The following is a 20,482-nucleotide window of genomic DNA, read 5'->3' as shown; positions in this document are numbered from 1 at the left end:
TTGGAACCACTTTCATTTGCTCTACATATGCTTCCTTTGGGTTAAATGTTTCTAACTGCCACTGAACACCAAAGACTTTACAGTTTTTGGTTAAGATCTACTCTGAATTGCACTAAAAACATTAATTTTTTTTAGTGCAATTTCTACTTTACTGTTGAAACTCATCGTGCCGTTCTACAGTTAAGTCGTAATGATTCAGCCTCTTTGAAATTTGCATCTCTCAGCACTGTTGCGTCTTCAGATGCGAGACGGTAACATCAAAATAAGGAGCCATTTTGATTTGTAGAAAGAGCGAGTGTAAATTCTAAGTTGTTTATGTTCCTTTTAACTTGTTTTAAAGGAAGCATAGTAGACCAGCCTTTAAAGTTACAATGTTACAGAAATTCCACTTGTACTAGTTATTGAAAATACTAGAAAGCTGTTCATTTTATAGAGACCGGAAGACTTGCAAGAAGTAAAAAAAAAAAAGTCCAAAGTTAAGTTATTTATTTATTTATTTATTCTTCTTTTGGTGAAGAACTGTGCAACAGGTACAACTCCATCTCAAAGTAACCAACCGAAATACTTTGAGGCAAGATAAACATTAATCATTTTAACTTAGAAACTCGCAGAGAGTTAAAAAAAAAAAAAGAAAGAAGGAAAAACAATGTCCAGAGGACAGTAATTATTTGTTTACTCTTCAGAACATGCATTGGAAATATAAATAAGGCCGTCTGTGACATCGAACATAAAGAAAGAACATCTGTTGAGGCCGCAGTGCAGTTTAGTCGACCTCCTCTATGGTGGGGCCCGAGGCCCCTCCTGTTCCGGTCGCACCAGCTCTAGGCATCTGTCCTTCACTCTGGTACAGCTTGGTCATAATCGGGTTGCACAACTTCTCAAGCTCCTTCTGCTGGTGCTCAAACTCCTCTTTCTCTGCAGTCTAAAAAAAAAAAAAGAAAATATAAACAATGTTAAATATGATATTCTACTTTCTGGGTAAAAATAAAGCTGAGAAGTGCCTGGATATTTTCAATTAAGTCGTTCTTAAATTAAACCTTTTGCTAAAAGAACTTTTTTTTTTCCTACTGTGGGAAATATGCAACATAAAATTCAACAGATGTGTATAAAACTGCAGAGAGAATTATTTTCACCCGCTTGAAACAGTTTATTAATTTGTGTGCACAGCTGTCCCGTTACTGCATGGACGTTGCTATGTCGACAGACGGAGACAATGACCAACAAATTCAATCTTCGCTGTTTTAGATAATTGAATAACAGAAAATGGGAACCATATTTGGATTGATTTTTTTTTTTAACAGTACGACAGGAATAGGTATAATCACCGGCAGAAAAACATATTGACATATACGGACGGATGAGAACAAGTCTGAGAACGTGGAGGATCTGCGGAGGGCTGTTTTGCAACAAGGAGCCGGAAGAGAATAAAGCTGGTGATCAATATTGATTAAAAATAGACTTGAAAGTAAGATGGAGGAATATTCCAGTATATTCCCCTCAGTCAAATTCTGCTCAAGGCCTCATGCAGCCTTGGACCGGCCCTGCATGATGAGGTTAAATCAGCTCCACCGTGCAGAGATGCGCAACAAACGGGAGATTTAATTCAATGTTACTAAAGTGGCTCTAGTAGCTCTTCCATTTTGTGTCTGTTGAGGTTTTAATAAGGGAACAGAAACTATTTTGGTTGGTCCAGTTTCTCAGATCTCCGCGCAGCCGTGCACATTAACTGTCTGACTAAGTGGACAAAGCATTTGATATGGTTTGATGCATCGCTTAACCGGAAAAACAATACTAAAAATCATAGTAAAATAATATAACACCAGCGTGAAGCGTGACTATGAGGTGAGCATGAAAGCTCCTCACCAGGCTGAACCTGCATGATGAGGTTAACGCTGGTTCGTTAACCACTAACGCACCGGCCAACCAGGACCACATAAATAAACTTTATCAGTGCAGACAGAGCCACCACGCTGGGCAGTGTGTTGAGATGGAAAAGCTGCACAAAATTCTTTGTCCACAAATATAAATCATTCTCACCGCTCGCTCAACGCACCTCTGAAAGCACGACTACAAGTTATTCCTGCGGTTCATGTAGAGCTGCGCACCCAGAGCTAACGCAGTGGGGTTTAAATTCCTACCTTGATCAAAAACTGGAAAGAAACATAATTCCTCACAGGGGGTTGATGTGAATATCCATGCAGGTCAGCCTGTGTCCAGTTTAAAGGAAAGAAGGCACGCAGGATCACAGGAACATTCGCGCCAAGGTAAACTTAAGACATCCAGCTGCTGCAGTGCGCAGAGGCAACGCGCAGAGGCGCCACTGGTGTGATTGGTCCAACTATAAATGCATAAACTATAAACCTATCTTCTATAAACATATCTTTTAGGAATAAATCTGCTCTGCCAGTGAAATGCTCAGAGCAACAGAGATGCTTACAATCCGGCTTAAACCCCCCCCCCAAAAAAACAGCGTTTTTTTATTTATTATTATTTTCCTAAAAACATAAACAAGAAAAGCTAAGCCTGGCGGTGGGGCTCGTAAAGCATGGCTGGTTGCCAGGCCTATAATATACTGGGGTAAACCCTGAAACTACTTCTCTCAAACTCGAACCTGATTTTTGTCGAGCCAGCTGATGACCTCGTTGCATTTGTCCAGGACCTTCTTCTTGTCCGACTCGCTGATCTTATCCTTCAGCTTCTCGTCCTCTATGGTGGACCTCATGTTGAAGGTGTAGGACTCCAGGCTGTTCTTGGCCACCACCTTTTCTCGCTGCAAGTCGTCTTCAGCCCTGTATGTCTCCGCTTCGTGAACCATGCGCTCAATATCCTCTTTGCTCAAGCGGCCTTGGACAGTAAGGAAGGGAGAAACAAAATTAGTTATGATAAAAAGCTATAATTAAAAACTGACGGCTGGGGTTAGCTTTTCAATAAATTTAAAAGAGTTTTGTTACCTTTGTCGTTTGTGATGGTGATTTTGTTCTCCTTCCCGGTGCTCTTGTCGACAGCGGAGACGTTCATGATGCCGTTAGCGTCGATATCGAACGTCACCTCAATCTGAGGGACCCCCCGAGGAGCTGGCGGTATTCCCGTCAGCTCAAATTTCCCGAGCAGGTTGTTATCTTTGGTCATGGCCCTTTCGCCCTCAAACACCTATGAATACGACAGCTAAGGTCAACTCAACTGGCACTCGTTTCATCTTTCGGAAGACGAACGTAAACAGACGGCTGCCTCGCCTGAATGAGCACGCCAGGCTGGTTGTCGGAGTAAGTTGTGAAGGTCTGTGTCTGCTTGGTGGGGATGGTGGTGTTCCTCTTGATCAGCACCGTCATGACTCCGCCTGCCGTCTCGATGCCCAGAGACAAGGGCGTGACGTCCAACAGCAGCAGGTCCTGAACAATCTCGGATTTGTCTCCGCACAAGATGGCCGCCTGGACAGCTGCGAAACAAACGTTTAGTGGTTTCGTCTTGAAATTACGGCGTCATTTAAAAGGTGTGTAGTAAGCATACCTGCACCGTACGCCACCGCCTCGTCAGGGTTAATGCTCTTGTTGAGTTCCTTCCCGTTAAAGAAGTCCTGCAGGAGCTTCTGGATCTTTGGGATGCGGGTCGAGCCTCCCACCAAAACGATCTCGTGGATCTGAGCCTTGTCCATCTTGGCGTCTCGGAGAGACTTCTCCACGGGCTCCAGCGTTCCGCGGAATAGGTCCGCGTTCAGCTCCTCAAAGCGCGCCCTGGTGATGGACGTGTAGAAGTCGATGCCCTCGTACAGGGAGTCGATCTCGATGCTGGCCTGCGTGCTGGAAGACAGCGTGCGCTTGGCCCGCTCGCAGGCCGTGCGCAGGCGACGCACCGCCCTCTTGTTGTCGCTGATGTCCTTCTTGTACTTGCGCTTGAACTCGGAGATGAAGTGGTTCACCATGCGGTTGTCGAAGTCCTCGCCGCCCAGGTGGGTGTCGCCCGCCGTGGACTTCACCTCAAAGATGCCGTCCTCGATGGTCAGGATGGAGACGTCGAAAGTGCCGCCGCCCAGGTCGAAGATGAGGACGTTTTTCTCGCATCCGACCTTAAATGAAATGAGCCATTTTTATTTGTTATTCTAATGTCTGTAACACTTTCCCAACCTTTGATACTGTTGGTAGTTTTGAATCCAGAAAAAAAATAAGGGGATTACGAGATCATCCCCATCAAAGCATCTGTTGGAAACTTTTGACATTTACTAACTCAGAAAGGTGCATCAAAGTGTTTTGATGCATTAAATGAAAATGAAAGAGAAATAAAAAACAATGAAGCATAGAGCTTTAAAGCTGCAGCAGAGAGTCCTGAGTGCACTTAACCTGAAATTTTTAACCATCACACCTTACATGACCGTCCCCTTCCACACAGCGGAGCCTACAACAGTTTTCCTGTTACGTTTATCAATCAACCAAGTTTATTTGTTTAGCACGTTTCAGCAACAAGGCATTTCAAAATGCTTTTCATCATAAAAACACAAGAAGATGAAGTCCTAGAAATAATATACAGTCAGCAATTGAGAAACCAGTGACAAACATTGCATTTAACTGTTGAAAGAAGCAGCTTTTTCAATAATTTTGCTGATGAATGGAAAGTTGGAGATCGGCCTGTAAATCTGCAGTAGTGATTTGTCCAGATTGTTATTTTTTTATCAGTGGTTTGATAACTGCTGTTTTTAAAACCTGGGAGAAAATGTTAGGTTGTTTCTCCACAATTACCACGGCTTAAGTAAAACAGCAATCTTGACATGCACTGTGTGGGAGTCGGGGGTGAGCAGCACGCACATGAGCCTGATTGACAGTGCCAAGACCTTTCCTACTCAATCTGACTCATTGCTGCTGACCAGGAGCAATATATTTCTGCAGATGGTAATAGGACCACTGGGGGGAGCCAGAAAAACTTGACCTTTCTCACAGATTATCTGTCTCATATTCTTCTGTCAGTACATAGTGACAGTTAAGGCAAATATGTAACAACCTTTTTTTTTTTTTTTTTTTTTATAAGAGTTACTTACCGCAGCTTTAAAACATAGGATGAACGATTATAATTGGGACTCAATTTTGCTCTTCTGTTTACAAAAGCAACAATTTCAATTATATCTAAATCCCTTAAGGAAAAAAAATATGTGTGGAAAAAAATTCAAAAGATAAAGAAAGAATTTGCCTGTGAATTGCAGAGAAGTGCTCAGAATTGAGTTTTTTTTTTTTTTTACCTTTTTGTCCAAACCGTAAGCAATGGCAGCAGCCGTTGGCTCGTTAATGATACGCAGAACATTGAGCCCAGAAATGGTCCCAGCGTCTTTGGTGGCCTGACGCTGAGAGTCATTGAAGTAGGCAGGTACAGTCACCACGGCATTTGTTATAGTCTGGACCAACAAAAAAAAAAAGAAAAAAAGAGAGAATATATTTTCACATTTTAACGAGATATTTTGTAAATCGATTTGTTCTTTATTGCAGTTTTAAATTGTCCTATTTGAACAAATTCAAACAGGTGTATAAACACATTTGGTCAGGTAAAACTCTTAAGATGAATATTGTCATGTTTTTACAGCATCCTTTTTGTCTTGCAGATACTAAGGAAGAATTCTGACTCAACACATGCAAAGTTCATCCCTTTGCAATATAAAACGCATCTCAAGCACTTCACAACTGATGAATATATGCCAAACGTTGTACAGCGGCAAGCTAAAAGTTTGAGTAGACTTGTGTACCTTGCCAAGGTATGCCTCAGCAATCTCCTTCATCTTCAGCAGCACCATGGAGGAGATCTCCTCTGGGTAGAAGGTCTTCGTCTCCCCTTTGTACTCCACTTTCACTTTGGGCCTCGAGCTATCGTTGATGATGGTGAAGGGCCAATGTTTCATGTCTGATTGGACAATACTATCGTCAAAACGACGCCCAATAAGCCGCTTTGCATCTGAGGAAACAGCAGAGAAATCATAAGTGAGCTTTGTTTCCATCTCCCCAATGAGGTCAGTATTCATACTTTTTTTCTCTCTCTCTTTAAAAAGGAGCAAAAGTCGTACCAAAAACGGTGTTGTTGGGGTTGAGGGCCACCTGGTTCTTGGCTGCATCTCCAATCAGCCTCTCTGTGTCAGTAAAGGCCACATAACTGGGTGTGGTCCTGTTCCCCTGGTCATTAGCAATGATCTCAACTTTCCCGTGCTGAAACACTCCCACACAAGAGTAGGTAGTGCCCAGGTCAATGCCTACAGCTGGTCCCTTGGACATGGTCTCTAAAAGAGGAAGAGTAGTTATTAATCATTAAACAGACAGTATCAGCATATCACAGATGACCCCGGATCTGTTTAAGTCCCTGTGAAGAGTTGTGATGAAGTGTACGGCGCAACAAAGCTATTAACAGACTCTGAGCATATCATGCATGAGGGAAGGGGAAAAATCCAGAGCACCTGTTAAAAGGCTATTAGTCAGACAGAAGCCTAACAACAGGCCTTTATTGTGACAACACGGATCTCTTCCAGGAACAATGTCCACTACATCCTAACTGACAAAAAAAAAAAAAAAAAAAGGTTTTCTACAGACTTCATGTATTTAAGTCAGACCCAGAACACCAAGAATAATAGGATGAAAAGCAAACTGTAACTTCACTACATGATCACCACAAATAACCAAGAATATTTTTAGTGTTTGGGTCACAGACTGAACACATGTAAAGTTCAATATCAAATTGCTTCAAGAGTTGAGTGGAGTAGTCTCGCTCCTGATTTATTAGAAACTAATTTAATTTACAGAATGAAGGAACTTCCAGAACCTAAAATAGACCTAATGACCACATGGCAGCAAAGCTCTAAACAGTTCGCTACAAATGGGAACACGAATTGCAAAATGTCAGGCTATGAATGAGCTACAACCTCTATTTTTTTTATACACCAGACTGCAATGAGATTAACTGTATCTGTGCCATTTGTTTCAGTAGCTCTGCTGTTGCCATGCTGCTTGTGTTCAGCTTGAGTTTTCTTCTCTGTAAATAAAGAAAGAGCATTATTTGTTAAGGCATAAAAAGTTGCTCTCATACAAGTTAATGGTTCTTAGAAAATCTGAATCCTCGGTAAATTTCACTGTCAAGAACCAAAGCATCTTAACATCAAAACACAAACAAGTGTAAACCCAATTTCATTTACTTTTAGGTAAATAAATCGAATTAAAAGTGATTTGACTATCCCTACTTGCTTCAGACCTTTAAAATATAAAGATTGAGCATCTCGTTTGCTTGAGCCGATAAAAATTTGGAATAGACCATTTATACCAGGGGTCTCAAACTCCAGTCCTCGAGGGCCGCAGTCCTGCAACTTTTAGATGCGCCTCTGCTGCACCACACCTGAACAGAATAATTGGGTCATTAAGGCTCTGGAAAACTGATCTACACAAGGAGGAGGTCATTAAGTCGTTTCATTCCAGTGTTTTGTACCTGTGGCACATCTAAAAACTGCAGGACTGCGGCCCTCGAAGCCTGGAGTTTGAGACCCCTGATTTATACAAAGATTTTAACATTTAAAACCTGATGTTGATCCAGCTTATGGTAATAATTCGGTTTGACAGCAAGGGGTAGCCTAATGCTTCCTTAAAAATCTGCATGCTTCTGCACCCCAAATTATCCGCAGCAGGTTAAGTCAGAGCTGGGGGCGGTGTATCCTTAAAGAGTGCTCGGAACTCTCTGGAACTTTCCCTTTGCCTTATATACGACCGATACGTTAAAGAATATTAAAGACAAGCGTGTAGGAGTGGAGTTCAAGGACCCAAAGACTGTTGGAGTTAACCGATGTGAATAACAATAAGTACAGATAAAATGCAACAGCATCATTTCTGACATGTTGCTGGGGGACTTTAATTATGCCCCAAAAAGTAATTTGGACGTTTGTAACGCAAGAAATGGCCATGTAAAAATGGGGAACAGTTAAAACAGTAAAACTTGTAAAACAGTCGTTTGTTTGAAACGTTGCTCGAACGTTAAGGCCTCAAAATCTACTATTTCACGTTTTTTCCCCCTCACTACTTAAAAAAATATACAAATAAACATTAATAAGACTAGAAAAAAACGTTAAATACCTTCGCTGAATCAGCAGACTTGCTTCTTCTCGAATTACAGCGGTTGTAACCGATACTCTTAATGAACTTCTCCGTTCAGTAAATCTGGATGAGAACAGTTGTGATTCCTCCGGTTGTCTTGGTGATCTACTTCTCAGCGCGTGTGCTTGCTGCCGCTGCAGGGGCCGCGCCTCCTCATAAACACTGGCACGCGGAATTCTCTGGAACACAGGAGGAGTCAAGCTGGCCAATCATCTGCCGTCATACTTCCCACCTCCTAAAAATCGACCAATTAGAGAGGTTTACACACCAGCTGCTACAAACCAGAAATTTGTTTCGAATAATGGAGGTTTCTAGCAATGACTAGCAATATTGAAAAAGGAAAGATCCAGTAGCAGCCACAGACTTCTTGTTCATTCACCTACGTTTCAGAGTATTATGTTTTCCTCGGTGTGTAACTTTTTTTTAACACAAAACCTGAACGTTTTTAGATTCTACGGAGCCCTGCGGGGGACATGGGATTTTTATTTCTTTTGCGTTCCCTCGCAATAATCTACTGATCAATTATGTGGCATAATTGAATACCGTAAGCCCTTCTTACGGTGGCCGCCGTACTTTCTGCCTTAGTACAAGGTCATGTACGGTTTTTCCATGTATGTTAATTTCTCCTTGTGAAATATCTGACATTTTATATCTTTTTTTAGTATAGAAAGGCACCACAAGCCTATTATATAAACAGAAACTTTCCGAGGGAAAGAAATAACAATACATCAAAACTATTTGGACTATTTCTGAGTTATTATCGCGGGTAATAAATCATCTGACAGTTTTGATTGTGTCTCTGTTGTGTTCATAGTCTGGATGGTTTAAAGGTCCGTTTTCATGTTTAGTTCCATCTCAAACTTAACAGACATAAACATGCAGTGAATAAATCGACTTTCAATCAGTTTTTGCGCCAAAGAATTAATAATAATAAACACGTTTTATTATTATAAAACACGGCAAACTAGTGGTGGTAAAGGGCTGCACCAGGTTAACTCGGGGAATCTCATCTGTCCGTGTATCAATCAACTCCAAACCTCTTCTTTGTTCTGTCACAATTATCGATTTATTCCATTTTGATTATCATGCTCCATACTTTGCAAGGACTGACCACCCGGCTCACCGCTTCCTAATACACACAAAGCCAGTATCCTTCCCATTCATACTTGGTGACGTCACTCCCACATCGAGACACCCACCACCCAGCTGTCAAAGTCGCCTGTTCCTGTCATATCAATAATTACTTATTTCATTCATATGGCTCTTACAGAGCCTCAGTGAAAACGTGTTTATTATTATTAACTGGTGCAAAACACTGAATGAAAATACTGCATGTTTATGTCTGTTAAGGCTAAGATGGAGCGGCACTGAAAGCCCTTTAAACCATTCAGACTATGAACACAACAGAGACACAATCAAAACTGTCAGATGATTTATTACCCGCGATAATAACTCAGAAATAGTCCAAATAGTTTTGATGTATTGTTATTTCTTTCCCTCGGAAAGTTTCTGTTTATACCATAGGTTTGTGGTGCCTTTCAATACTAAAGAAAAAAATATATAAAATGTCAGATATTTCACAAGGAATATCTGAACATACATGGAAAAACCTTACATAACCTTGTATTAAGGCAGAAAGTATGGCGCCCCGTAAGAAGGGCTTACGGTATTCAATTATGCCGCATGACTGATCAGTAGATTATTGCAAGGGAACGCAAAGCTTTTGCCAGAGAACGCAAAAGGAAAAAAAATCCCCATGTCCCCTGGAGGGCTCCGTACTGGTGTCTGCAGAAGAGCAATAGGAAGAATAGTACTGAATCAGTAGACAAAAAATCATTTACTTTACATATGGCCTCGAGCTATCTGACCACATGGGGGCAGAACAAGGTGATTTCAAAGGTCAAAGACATTCACTAAATAAATAGATGATCATCCTGCTTGGGGATTTAGTTAAATAATGAACTGTTGAAAGATAGCGATCAGCAAACCTGTTGCTAGACTAAAAAAAGAGGAAATTATCTAACATGCAATTAATAGGAAACAAAACAGGGAGCGATAAATATAAATTACAAAGTGATAGAAAATTGAAAAACAGAGAAAGGATTGTATGATACAGTTGTGCTCATAAATATACAAACCTTGACACAATTTAGATTTTTTGTTTTGGCCATTTTTCCGAGAACATGAATGATAACACAAAAACTTTCTCCTACACATAGTTACTGGGTGATGCCATTTATTGTCTATAATCTGTGCTTACTCCTTTTAAATCATGTTGACACCAGAAACTTCACATACCCCAGTCCTTAATATTGTGTATTGCCCCCCTGAACATCAGCTTGGAGTCCATTGTGGTAGTTGTGGAAGAGGCTCTTTATTTTCTCTGGTGGTAACGTTGTCGGTTTTTCTTGGCAAAAAGCCTCCGGTTTCTGTAAACTCCTGGGTTGTCTTGAATGACCTGCATGTTAGAGTTTTCTCCAGAGTGGCTCAGCGAGGTCAGAGATGGCCACTCCAGAACCCTCACTTTGTTCTGTTGTAGCCAATGACACATCAGTACGAATAAGTAAGTCCCATGTGCAGCTTCCGGGCTGATGAGCCCAACCCCACCTCCCCCTGAGTATTTCCTGATAACATACCACATTGTTGCGGTTGTGGCCAAGATGACTTTGTTCCAGAAACGTTTATGCTTGTCTCTGTGCTGTCTGGCGTACTGTAAGACGAATATTTCGTGGCATTTTTATAGTAATATCTTTCTTCTGGTGACTCGATCTTGCAGTCTATTTTTCATCAGGTGCCTCCTTATTGTGCGTCTTGAAACAGCCACACTACTCTATTTTCGGAGTCTGGTTTTTCAGGTGAAGTTATTCGTGGAGTTTTTCTTTGCGTCCCTAACGATTTTTCTGAACTTTTCGGTGGTTTATCTACCTCTGGTTTCAGTCTGTGAAGCACCAAAACAACCCCAAACTATCCCACTGCTATGAGTGTTTCTGTGTAATATGTTTCTAAATGTTGAGTTAGTTTTACTCTGTATGTAACTGGATGCTCATCATACTCATCATACGTTCCACATTAGTCTATGGGTTGACAAGTCCTGAGAACCATCAAGATGTTTTTGGTAAATGTGAGCCAGTAGGTCTTTGTGTTCTGGTTGGTCAGCAGTGGTTTTGGCTTACGGTCTCTCTGATGATTGCCATTTTTGTTCACTGGTTATCTTGGAATCATGAACACTTAGATTGACAGAGGCAAGTGAGCCTTGCAGCACTTTAGATCTTCTTCTGGGTTCTTTTGTTACCTTTCTGATGAGTTGCCATTTGGCCTTTGGAGTAATTTCGATAGGTTAACTGCTCCCAAGAAGGTTTATCACAGTATTGTGTTTAGTACATTATTAGGTAATGGTTTTATGTGTGAAAATGTTTGCGTAACCTTTTCCAGCCTGATATCAATGGCTTTGTTTTCTGTTTTTAATTTTCTGTTCTTGTAACAGTAAACTTTTGATTCAACAAGGGTGCAATGACTTTTCTTCTTATGCCTCAGTTTTGGATATCATTTTTTTAGAATTTATAAACAACAAAAATCCACTAACAAATTAAAACAAAAAAAACAAATAGAAGAGTAGTTTTAGCTTATTTGACGTTTGAAAATATGTCACGCAAATGTATTCACACCCTTTGAACGTTTCCACATTTGCCAAGTTACAATCTCAATCTTTATTGGATTTTATGAAGATTTTATGTGACAGTCCAAAACAAATGTTAGCAAGTGGAATGAAAAACTTACATCATTTTCACTTATTTTCATAAAACCACTTCAAAACCAAGAACCACTTCTTTATGGAATTACAGCTGCAATGCCTTTGGTGTATGTCTCTCTCTACCAACCCTGGAGACTAAAACTATTCCCAATCATCTTTCCAAAAGAGCTCAAACTAAACCTGGTTAAATGGTGAACATTCGTTCTTGAGTTTTTCACATGGATTTTCAGTTGAATTTAGGTCTGGAGTGGACTATTTAAAATTCAGGTAGGTTCATCTGTTCACCTTTAACGTTGGATTGATCATTTTAAAAAGCACTAGATGCGACAAACCAAATAACACAAAATGTACGCAATACAATATTTGTTGTTTTTTTGTAGATTACAAAAGCTTCATAGACCTTTAGTTGCTGGAAACATACTCCCTCCCGATTCACATAAGAACAAATGCTGAGGTTGGGTAAAAAGGAAACATCAGGGTCACAGATGATCAAATTTTAGGCCTACTTTCGGGATTGGCTTTCCTTTACAATGCAGAACATGCGTGTTTTGAAATCGAGAGCTTCTTCTATGTGACTGGTGCTACATGAGGTGTTGGATAGATTTTCAGCTATGACTCACAGTACAGCAAGCTCTACCTACAATAGTTGTTTGAATCCCTATAGTTTTTTCAAATGTAAAAAAAATCAATACCTTTTGCTCAATGTGACCCTGTACAAGCGAAGCAGAAAGAAAGAGGAATACGATCTGTAACGATGCAAAAGTAAGAAATGATACCGGAGCAAAATGTACTTTAATAAGACCATTAATCCTGTACATGGGGCGAAAAACATATAAAACTCTACTGTTCATTGCTTTTTCCCCCATAAAAGTTTGTTTTTTTTAATAATGAGGCGTCCAAACAGCAAAACGATGTACTCCCAATTTCTGAGAAGCAACAAAGGCTTCATTGTCACATCATGAGAGCACTTAATCTGTGTACTGTAGCAAAATGTTGACATTTTTGAGTTATACTCCCCCGAGGCTCTCTTATGAATGTTCATTGAACTGACTGTTCCGTCACAGGAGTACACATAACACAACCCTAAGCACCATTCCTGTTTCTTTGTCATCCTCTATACTTGTTCTTGTTGCCGGTGGACATCTAATGTATCTCCTATTTCCATTCATGGTAAAAGGTCAGATTTATGGACACATGAGATGCGTTATTTTATTATGTAAATAGCCAAAAAAAATATGAGGAGACATTTATGGGAGGCTCAGACCAATCATGGAACGCAGAGTTCTTGAAAAACGTGCGGCACGTACATCGACCTCTGGTCACAGGTCCTGACCCACATGGTGCACAGCCTGCTCTCCTTTATCGCTCCCTCCCTAAGGTGACTGCATTGAACGCTTTTGGCACCAAGTTCTGTGTCAGCGCTGACACAAATGGCATCGCTGGGAGACAAATGCTGTTTATCAATAACAACAGAGACACCAAATCCTGTATTTGACATCAGATATGCCCCGAGTAATCCATTGGGAACCCTTATTCAGGCCGCGTCCTCGTGTCCGTATCATGGCGATGTTCTTCTGGGAACTTGTGATTCCATTTTTTTGGGTCAGGATGCTCCACAAAAGTGTTGGGATACCTTTTCAGATAGGTGTGTCGTTTTGTTCCCAGATTGCACAAAACAGCGGGGACATTTTTCTATTTAAGGTTCCGAGCCTGAGGCCACAACAAAAAAATTGAACAGCTCACTTCCACAAAGTCAATGTCGGAACTTTTATCGTTTAATAAAAATGAAAAGATAAATACCTGATATCCGATCACTGATCCAGATATTTGATAGATCTGGGATTTAAAATGAGATTTGGAGCATGTAAGGGTGTCCTGGTGGGGAGTGTGTTGTTTGTATGATGGATATCCTGGGGTCTCTTTGTTTTACGCCTGAGATCATTTAATAATTTGGTCAGAAGAGAATTTTGTGGTATGTTTCAGAGATGATCCTCCATTATGACCACACACAGTAACAACATCTTAATGTCACCTGCTTATATGTCAAAAATGATAAATTTCTTATAAAATAAAATAAATATCTTTGGCTTAATAAAGTGATTTAAAAAATAAAATCAATGTCCAAAACTTTTCACTCACGAAATTAAGTATACATAGAATCATGAATTATTCATAGAATAATTCATTTCTGGAGGGAAATGAATTATTCTGTGATTATTTTTGATTTTGGCCCCAAAATCAAAACCCTACGTCAGCTATTATGAAAAATGAAATTGAAGGCCCGGTTCAGGTTACTCCATTGTGCTGGCGGTCACACGCATGTGGAGCCAGCGCTTATAAATGGAGGCATCCGTCCACGGAGGAGAGCAGAGGCGACGCAAGATGAAGACATACAGGTGAGTCTGGGAATTTTTCTTCTTTAATTCAGTCTTTCTTTTGAGTCACATCAGTGACTTAATGTCCAGAAACTGGTTTTTTTTTCTGAAGAAGAAAAAAACCCCACCTCTTAAAAAGGGTCTTTTTAGAATCCCAGACATTTATAACAGTTTTTGAAAAGTTTGATTGTCTTTGCTGCTTTCTCGCAGATCCACGCTGATGCTGGTCCTCCTCGTGTGGCAGCTCGGCCTGTTTCTGCAGGCCGACGCCCAGATCCCAGACCAATGTATTTTCAGCAACACATACAGAGTTCCAGGTTAGACTTCTTTGGATTGCTGCTTTTTTTTCAAGTTGCCGTTGCTTTAATTCGCATCCCTCCTCCGTTTTCTTTCTCTCTCTCAGAAAATGCTGACATAAACGTAACATGTGGCACCCAGTACATGGACCTCAGCATCTACATTTGTCCTATTTATAACGCTCAGTACAACGAGTCCCTGATGGCGCTCAACAATCAGTTCAAAAACCCACTGTGCTTCGGAAAAGCCGACTGGACTGTCACTCCGCCAGTTTTAAGATTTAGATTCCCCATAAATGAAACTTCCTTGTCAGCATGCGGCAACAGCTTCCAGGTATTTAATTCTCTTCACCTACCTATATTGTTTGAATCCACTACGTTTTTAGTGAATTGGAGTAGAGGAAAAGGATTCAACCCTCCTGTGTGGTTTCGGAAATTGACGGTCTGACGGGACTATCCCCCTTTTCCCAGCTGTCCCATCGTGACATTTGCCGCGCTCCTCCTGAGCCTCTGGCTAAGACCGCCGGGAGGGTTTTAATTGTAAAATATTTGCAAAATGTGCATATTCTGCTCTATTTCTCATCATCATCATTATTATTTAACAGATAACCAATCAGGTTGGAACTGGAGCATTTGCAGACTACTCCAAAGTGGAGTTTGTGAATATCTCAGGCATGGTCATGTCTGTAGACCCGTCGGCTGGCATGATCACCTACCGACCGCAGATCCACTACATCTTCTCCTGCAAGTACCCAATGCAGTACCTGCTCAACAACACTCAGCTCAGCGTGTGAGTACAGCAAGGAGACAGCCGCCGTATCTGTAGAGCACACACAGGAGGCCCAGAATCATGGAGCATGATGTTAATCGCTTTAGTCTTAAAATAGAAAAAAAAACAAAAAAACTAATGAACATTGCTGCTGAAATATTATGACAGTCCAATAAAATACAATTTACCATGCAACAACAATTGCTCAAATTAATTATTTTAAAATGACACTGAAACAAATCCGGATACAGAATCTAAAAAGAATAAACTAGTGTGTAATTTTAAAACGCATATGTAAGTTAGTTTTTTTCTTTTAAATTGCTTCACGGTCACAAACTATAGTAGTCGAAACGTGCCGGAATTTAATAATAAAAAAAATATTCAAGGATCAGTTAAATGTTACAAATGTGTGGATATTTTATTACATATGTTTCTATGTAGCAAAACCCAGTTTTGCTGCAACTAGATAGAAAATGTTTCAATATATAATTGTTTTTATGGTGACCTGCTGCAACACTTCATGAATTTTCAGTAAGCTTTATCTATTAAGACACTGGCCAATACCAGAACTGCAGCGTCATTGGCTGGACGTTTACTTGCTGTGCGGGAGAGCCAATCAGATGTTAGAGAGCATTGTGATGCACAGCACGAACCATGTAATCATTTAAAAACTGGGGTGAATATATAAGTTTTTAGATTTAATGGATGCGAATTTGAATGATTGATTTTCACATATAGATTTATGTGATTGTTGCCAATTTATTTTATATGTCAGCTTTATCTGCCACCGTCGGTGCTAAAGCTGTTCAAATCAATCTCTTTGGTCCAAAGCTTACTTCCTGTAGCAACCGTGATGTGGCCTGTGTGGTAACTTACAGAGACGAATCGAAATCATTTCATGTTGCAATGCAGCACAAGAACTAGTAAGTAATTGACAGAAAATGATCAGGTGGAGGCCCCAAAACTGGCACGACTTAACCCTCCTGTTATGTTCCGGGTCAAATTGACCCGTTTTAAAATTTAGAAATTAAAAAAAAAAAAATAGAAGCATTTTTTTTGCATGAAACGTTTTCTATTTGTCTTAATAGGTGCACTCTAGACATAAGTTGAAAATTTATTCATTTTACACATTTGTACCAAACCCTAGGTCTACTTTTTACATCGATACTGTTCGGGTCAATTTGACCCGGCAGTCAGGTTAAAGTGCAAAAAAAGATTTTAAAATGTCCAATTCTATATGTTTCCTTGCAGTTATGAACCATATTTCACCACACACACACTCACACACGAACACACGCAACCACACACACACAAGCCCACTTTCTCACTATTCTCTTTACTTCACTAGGAAACTGCGAGAAAGCAGGTGTTCACACAACCTTTGACGGGAATCTTTTCTGTTCCTGTGGACAAACTCCACCCACTCTGAGTGACACTCAGCAGAAGTGGATGAAAACATAAATACTCTCTGCATGACTCATTTATCTTGATTTTAATCAGCGGGTCAATTTGACCCAGAACAGTATGTGTGTCTCAAGTTCAATTATAAAGATCACCCTTTGGTAAAAAAAAAAAGTATAATATAAAATAATTTACCAAAGGTCAACTTCAAGGAAATTATTGTTTTTTTGTGTCTAGGTTTTTTTCAGTGGACATTAAAAATCTAAATTCCATTTTTTATGTCCAAATGAGTAAATGAGCAGGTTGTCGTCATTGATCCTTAATTTCTGAGAAATAATAAAACATCATTGCACAAATATTGATTGAAATGGTTAGTATTGGAGTTAATAATCAGATACAAAAATGTTTTGGAGGAATTTTTTGGTTTCTGACACTATTGCATGATTAAACACTCCCTGGGTCAAATTGACCCACGAACATTTTTGCTGTACCCTAGAAACGAACATAACAGGAGGGTTAAGCAAAAACTGGGAATGTGGAGCAACGGTTTAACTCAGAGCGTTTTAGCTGAATGCCAGGAGCTTATGTGTTCCAAAAAATGTTGAAATCAGTCAAATAATTATGTGTGCATTTTCAGTTTTAATGGAAATCAGTAATTTATTTGCTTCTTACGTTGTAGCACATTTTGCTGCAACCGAAAGGGGGAGTAGAGTGCTACGTCAGTCTATGCCCAATGCTGCCAACAAAATTCCCATCACTCACACATTTTCAGGCGTCTCATGAAAATGACATCAAACCAAAGAAACATAAAACCTGACAATTTTAGCACCTTTGAAACCTGAACTTTATTGAAAACCTCGGTATATTCTATCCATGCAGATCGGGTGTCAACGTTGCCATACGAGACAACAACGGTAGCTTCATCAGTACCCTGAGTATGGAGCTCTACCAAGTAAGAGCTACTCTCATTTGAATTCTTTTTTGAAATAATAATTAATGTTTTTTGTTTTTTTTACTTGATTCGATCTTTTTTTTTTTTTGTCTTTTTCCCAAAACAGGACGCAGGATACCAGAACCCGCTTACAATTCCTCCAACGGGACTCAACCTGAAAACCAAGATCTACGTTTCAGTAAAAGCAACCAACCTGACAGAAAAGTACTCAAACTTTGATCATTTAAATCTAAACCGGCCACATCTGGGCTAAAGGAGAACAAACTACTGAAAGTGTAACTCTGCTCCTCTAAAGGTTCAACTTGCTGCTGGACCGATGCTACACCACCACAGGTCCTTTTCCCATGCAGACAAATTATTACGACCTCTTTGTCGGGTGAGTTGGATGCCGGATACGTCTAGCCGCATCAAGAGACTTTCTTTTTACTCACATGACATTCAACCCTCTTGGGAACTCTTTGTTCTTGACAAACCTCCCGCGTCTTGATGCACCCCAGGTGTAATCGTGACCCGCAGACCAAAGTGGAGGAAAACGGCGTTTCGCAGAGAGCTCACTTCTCCTTCGAGGCCTTCAGATTTATAGAGCACAAGAATCTGACAGTTTCCACTTTCTACCTGCACTGCGTCACCAGACTGTGTGAGACAAGCACCTGCAGCTCCTTACTGCCTGTAAGCCAACTCATGTGCAGCCTTGCGGGAAGATTTTTACTTTAAGTGGGTTTGAGTTTTTCTCTTATTTCCTTACGACAGGTCTGTAACGGTCAAAAGCGTAGAAGGAGAGCAGCCACGGATGTGCCGGCCAACGCTACGATCACCTCTCAGCAAATACGCGTCGGCCAACAGACCACTGGTGCGTCTTTAACTAAAACATTTTATATGTCTATTCCTCCAACACCATCAGAAACAAAGTCACAAAAGGAGAGAATATACAGCTGTGAAATTTCGGAATAAAACTTTTAAGTAGCATCATATAACACAACCTGTTCTTTCCCAGAGCTTACAAGTAAGTACAAGTGAGCTCTGGGAAAGAACTGAAAGAAAGAACTAACCAAGTACTTTCTTGAAATTTCTGTGAACTTGCAAGGTACTTTTTTGGAATGGTAATGGAACCTTCCTAAACTTTTAGGTTAAGCTTTACAACATTTACTGGTGAGTAGTTCCAAATGCCTGGTGAGTTCTGGGGAAGTACTAGTTAGTTCCACAAACGTACTTTGTCTTTGGAAAGTACTTTGTGAATTCACCTGGGAAGTTCTGCGAAAGTTCCTGTATTCACACTGCTGGCAAATATGAGCCAAATCAGATTTTTTTTCTGAGTGGGCAAAGGCTCATGGTGACAAGGTCAGACTTTTTAGAAGTGTAAACACTCAGGCCTGGCCTACATCAGATGTGAGCCAAGTCCTGAATCCGGCTCGGATTCACCCTTTTGGAATGCGGTTCCAGTGGGAACAATCGAAGTGGGTTTGATGCTCCTTTGACGTTTTAAAACAAGTGTCCTATCATAAGAGCCGAGAGGAAGACATTGTTAAATAAAAGTTGCCCTCGGCTTCCTTAGCGCGGGATGAACTTTCTGTGAAGTCAACATCCCTGTCTCACCCTTCCTTGCTGCAGTACCGGCATCCCAACAAACCTGCACCGAACTGGAAGCCAAAGCTCCGCAAAATACCAAAATGCAGAATGTCACTTCCTTTAATATTTGTGCCTTTTGACACATTGAGCGGTTCCCATTGGACAGATCCTTTTCCATTCGCATAACCCTCAGTGGTTTTCACAATGTGCTTATTAGAGAGACTTATGAAAGTATTTCCTAAAGTACTGTTTTTTCCATTTATTCCCATCTATAAGTAACAAAAAACACACGTAACTTTCCCAGGTTTAACTTAAATATGTCAAAACTATTTGAATGATATTGACTAACGTGTTGAATTCTGAATATATTTCCTTTGTTCTTTTTTTTTAAGATGCTGAAAGTAAGCCGACTTATCACAGTAAGAACCTGCCGTATAACTGATGTTCATGTTTACCGTTTTCCTCATTTTAAGGTGGCTCACTGTATTTTTTTCCCTCTATTTCTAGCAGCTTCATCGGCTGAAAGTATTGCATCCGCTTTCTCGTCGTTGCTGTTCTCGTTGCTGCTTGCCGTTTGCTCCACGAAATACGACTAAAACGCCTCGGGGGGCAACATCACCTGACGAAGAATGAAGCCAATCATAAATCACAGCACATCAGCTGCAAAGCAGGGTGGGACGGGATTTTACACTAGATCAGGTAGTCATGAGATTCAAACGCAGATTTACAACTAATACAGTTTTACTATTTGTTAAGAAGAAAATAAGGGCTCAGCTGGTGTATAATAACAGTGCATTGTAATTATATGTTGGTCATAATCATTATATTGGATTAATTTCCATGTGTTTAATGAGAGTTGACAGCTTTTAGAATCAGGAATGTTGTAATTGTTTTGTTTTGTTTTTTTGCTGGGAATAAAAAGAAAAGCGATTTAATCCTTTGTGAAATGTGAAATATTTTGGACTGAGCACATCTATTTTGACAAGTTGTTGGTGTAAACTCATTTATTTCTCCCTGTTTTTAGACTACAAGAAAAGATGAGCAGGCAAAAAGGTTGTTTATTTTACCCTTTCAGTTTATTCAGTGAAAGTGTTCAAAGGCCATTTGACTGTAACTAAAAACCTTGGGACAAAATTTGTGGGTTGTTTTGCCCACAAATTTCCCAGAAATGACATAAATTTGTGGAGACCAATTTCAAATTTGATCGACAGGTTCTGCTGGTTGTTTTTAACCAGCAGACCGTCACAAAGTCATTTTTAGGTAGTTGAATGCA

General features: G+C 40.2%; 2 protein-coding genes across 5 annotated transcripts; one reads left to right on the top strand and one right to left on the bottom strand.

The window, feature by feature from the left end:
* Positions 1–471: 471 nt before the first annotated feature.
* Positions 472–8,274, bottom strand: hspa8b (heat shock protein family A (Hsp70) member 8b). Its single transcript, XM_032546152.1, has 9 exons — positions 8,079–8,274; positions 6,038–6,247; positions 5,723–5,928; positions 5,225–5,377; positions 3,508–4,063; positions 3,234–3,436; positions 2,952–3,150; positions 2,612–2,844; positions 472–922 (listed from the first exon to the last, which is right to left on the bottom strand). The coding sequence occupies exons 2-9, from the start codon at positions 6,240–6,242 to the stop codon at positions 764–766; spliced, it is 1,914 nt and encodes a 637-aa protein (XP_032402043.1). The 5' UTR covers positions 6,243–6,247; positions 8,079–8,274; the 3' UTR covers positions 472–763.
* Positions 8,275–14,147: 5,873 nt separating this feature from the next.
* Positions 14,148–20,144, top strand: LOC116707778 (zona pellucida-like domain-containing protein 1). 4 transcript variants are annotated; one of them, XM_032545343.1, is made up of 11 exons: positions 14,148–14,246; positions 14,436–14,542; positions 14,629–14,855; positions 15,127–15,311; positions 17,571–17,643; positions 17,750–17,847; positions 17,939–18,019; positions 18,141–18,312; positions 18,394–18,493; positions 19,602–19,610; positions 19,720–20,144. In XM_032545343.1, the coding sequence occupies exons 1-11, from the start codon at positions 14,191–14,193 to the stop codon at positions 19,803–19,805; spliced, it is 1,194 nt and encodes a 397-aa protein (XP_032401234.1). In that variant the 5' UTR covers positions 14,148–14,190; the 3' UTR covers positions 19,806–20,144. The 4 variants fall into 4 exon arrangements, with proteins under 4 accessions (XP_032401234.1, XP_032401233.1, XP_032401232.1 ...); XM_032545342.1 differs by having other exon boundaries at positions 19,717–20,144; XM_032545341.1 differs by having other exon boundaries at positions 19,602–19,628.
* Positions 20,145–20,482: the final 338 nt, after the last annotated feature.

The sequence above is a fragment of the Xiphophorus hellerii genome, chromosome 18 (genome assembly GCF_003331165.1).
Source record: "Xiphophorus hellerii strain 12219 chromosome 18, Xiphophorus_hellerii-4.1, whole genome shotgun sequence".
Taxonomy (NCBI): Eukaryota; Metazoa; Chordata; class Actinopteri; order Cyprinodontiformes; family Poeciliidae; genus Xiphophorus; species Xiphophorus hellerii.
The sequence above is the reverse complement of the archived record's forward strand: the minus strand, read 5'-3'. Positions and strand labels throughout refer to the sequence as shown.

Bases quoted from the DNA above. Each gene is read 5' to 3' on its own strand.
- hspa8b (XM_032546152.1), bottom strand. From the start codon at position 6,242: ATGTCCAAGGGACCAGCTGTAGGCATTGACCTGGGCACTACCTACTCT. The intron at 5,929-6,037 runs GTACGACTTTTG...CTGTTTCCTCAG, and splicing joins CCCCAACAACACCGTTTTTG to ATGCAAAGCGGCTTATTGGG. The intron at 5,378-5,722 runs GTACACAAGTCT...TTGTTGGTCCAG, and splicing joins CTGAGGCATACCTTGGCAAG to ACTATAACAAATGCCGTGGT.
- LOC116707778 (XM_032545340.1), top strand. From the start codon at position 14,191: ATGGAGGCATCCGTCCACGGAGGAGAGCAGAGGCGACGCAAGATGAAG. The intron at 15,312-17,570 runs GTGAGTACAGCA...CTATCCATGCAG, and splicing joins AACAACACTCAGCTCAGCGT to ATCGGGTGTCAACGTTGCCA. The intron at 19,629-19,716 runs GTAAGAACCTGC...CTCTATTTCTAG, and splicing joins AAGTAAGCCGACTTATCACA to CAGCTTCATCGGCTGAAAGT.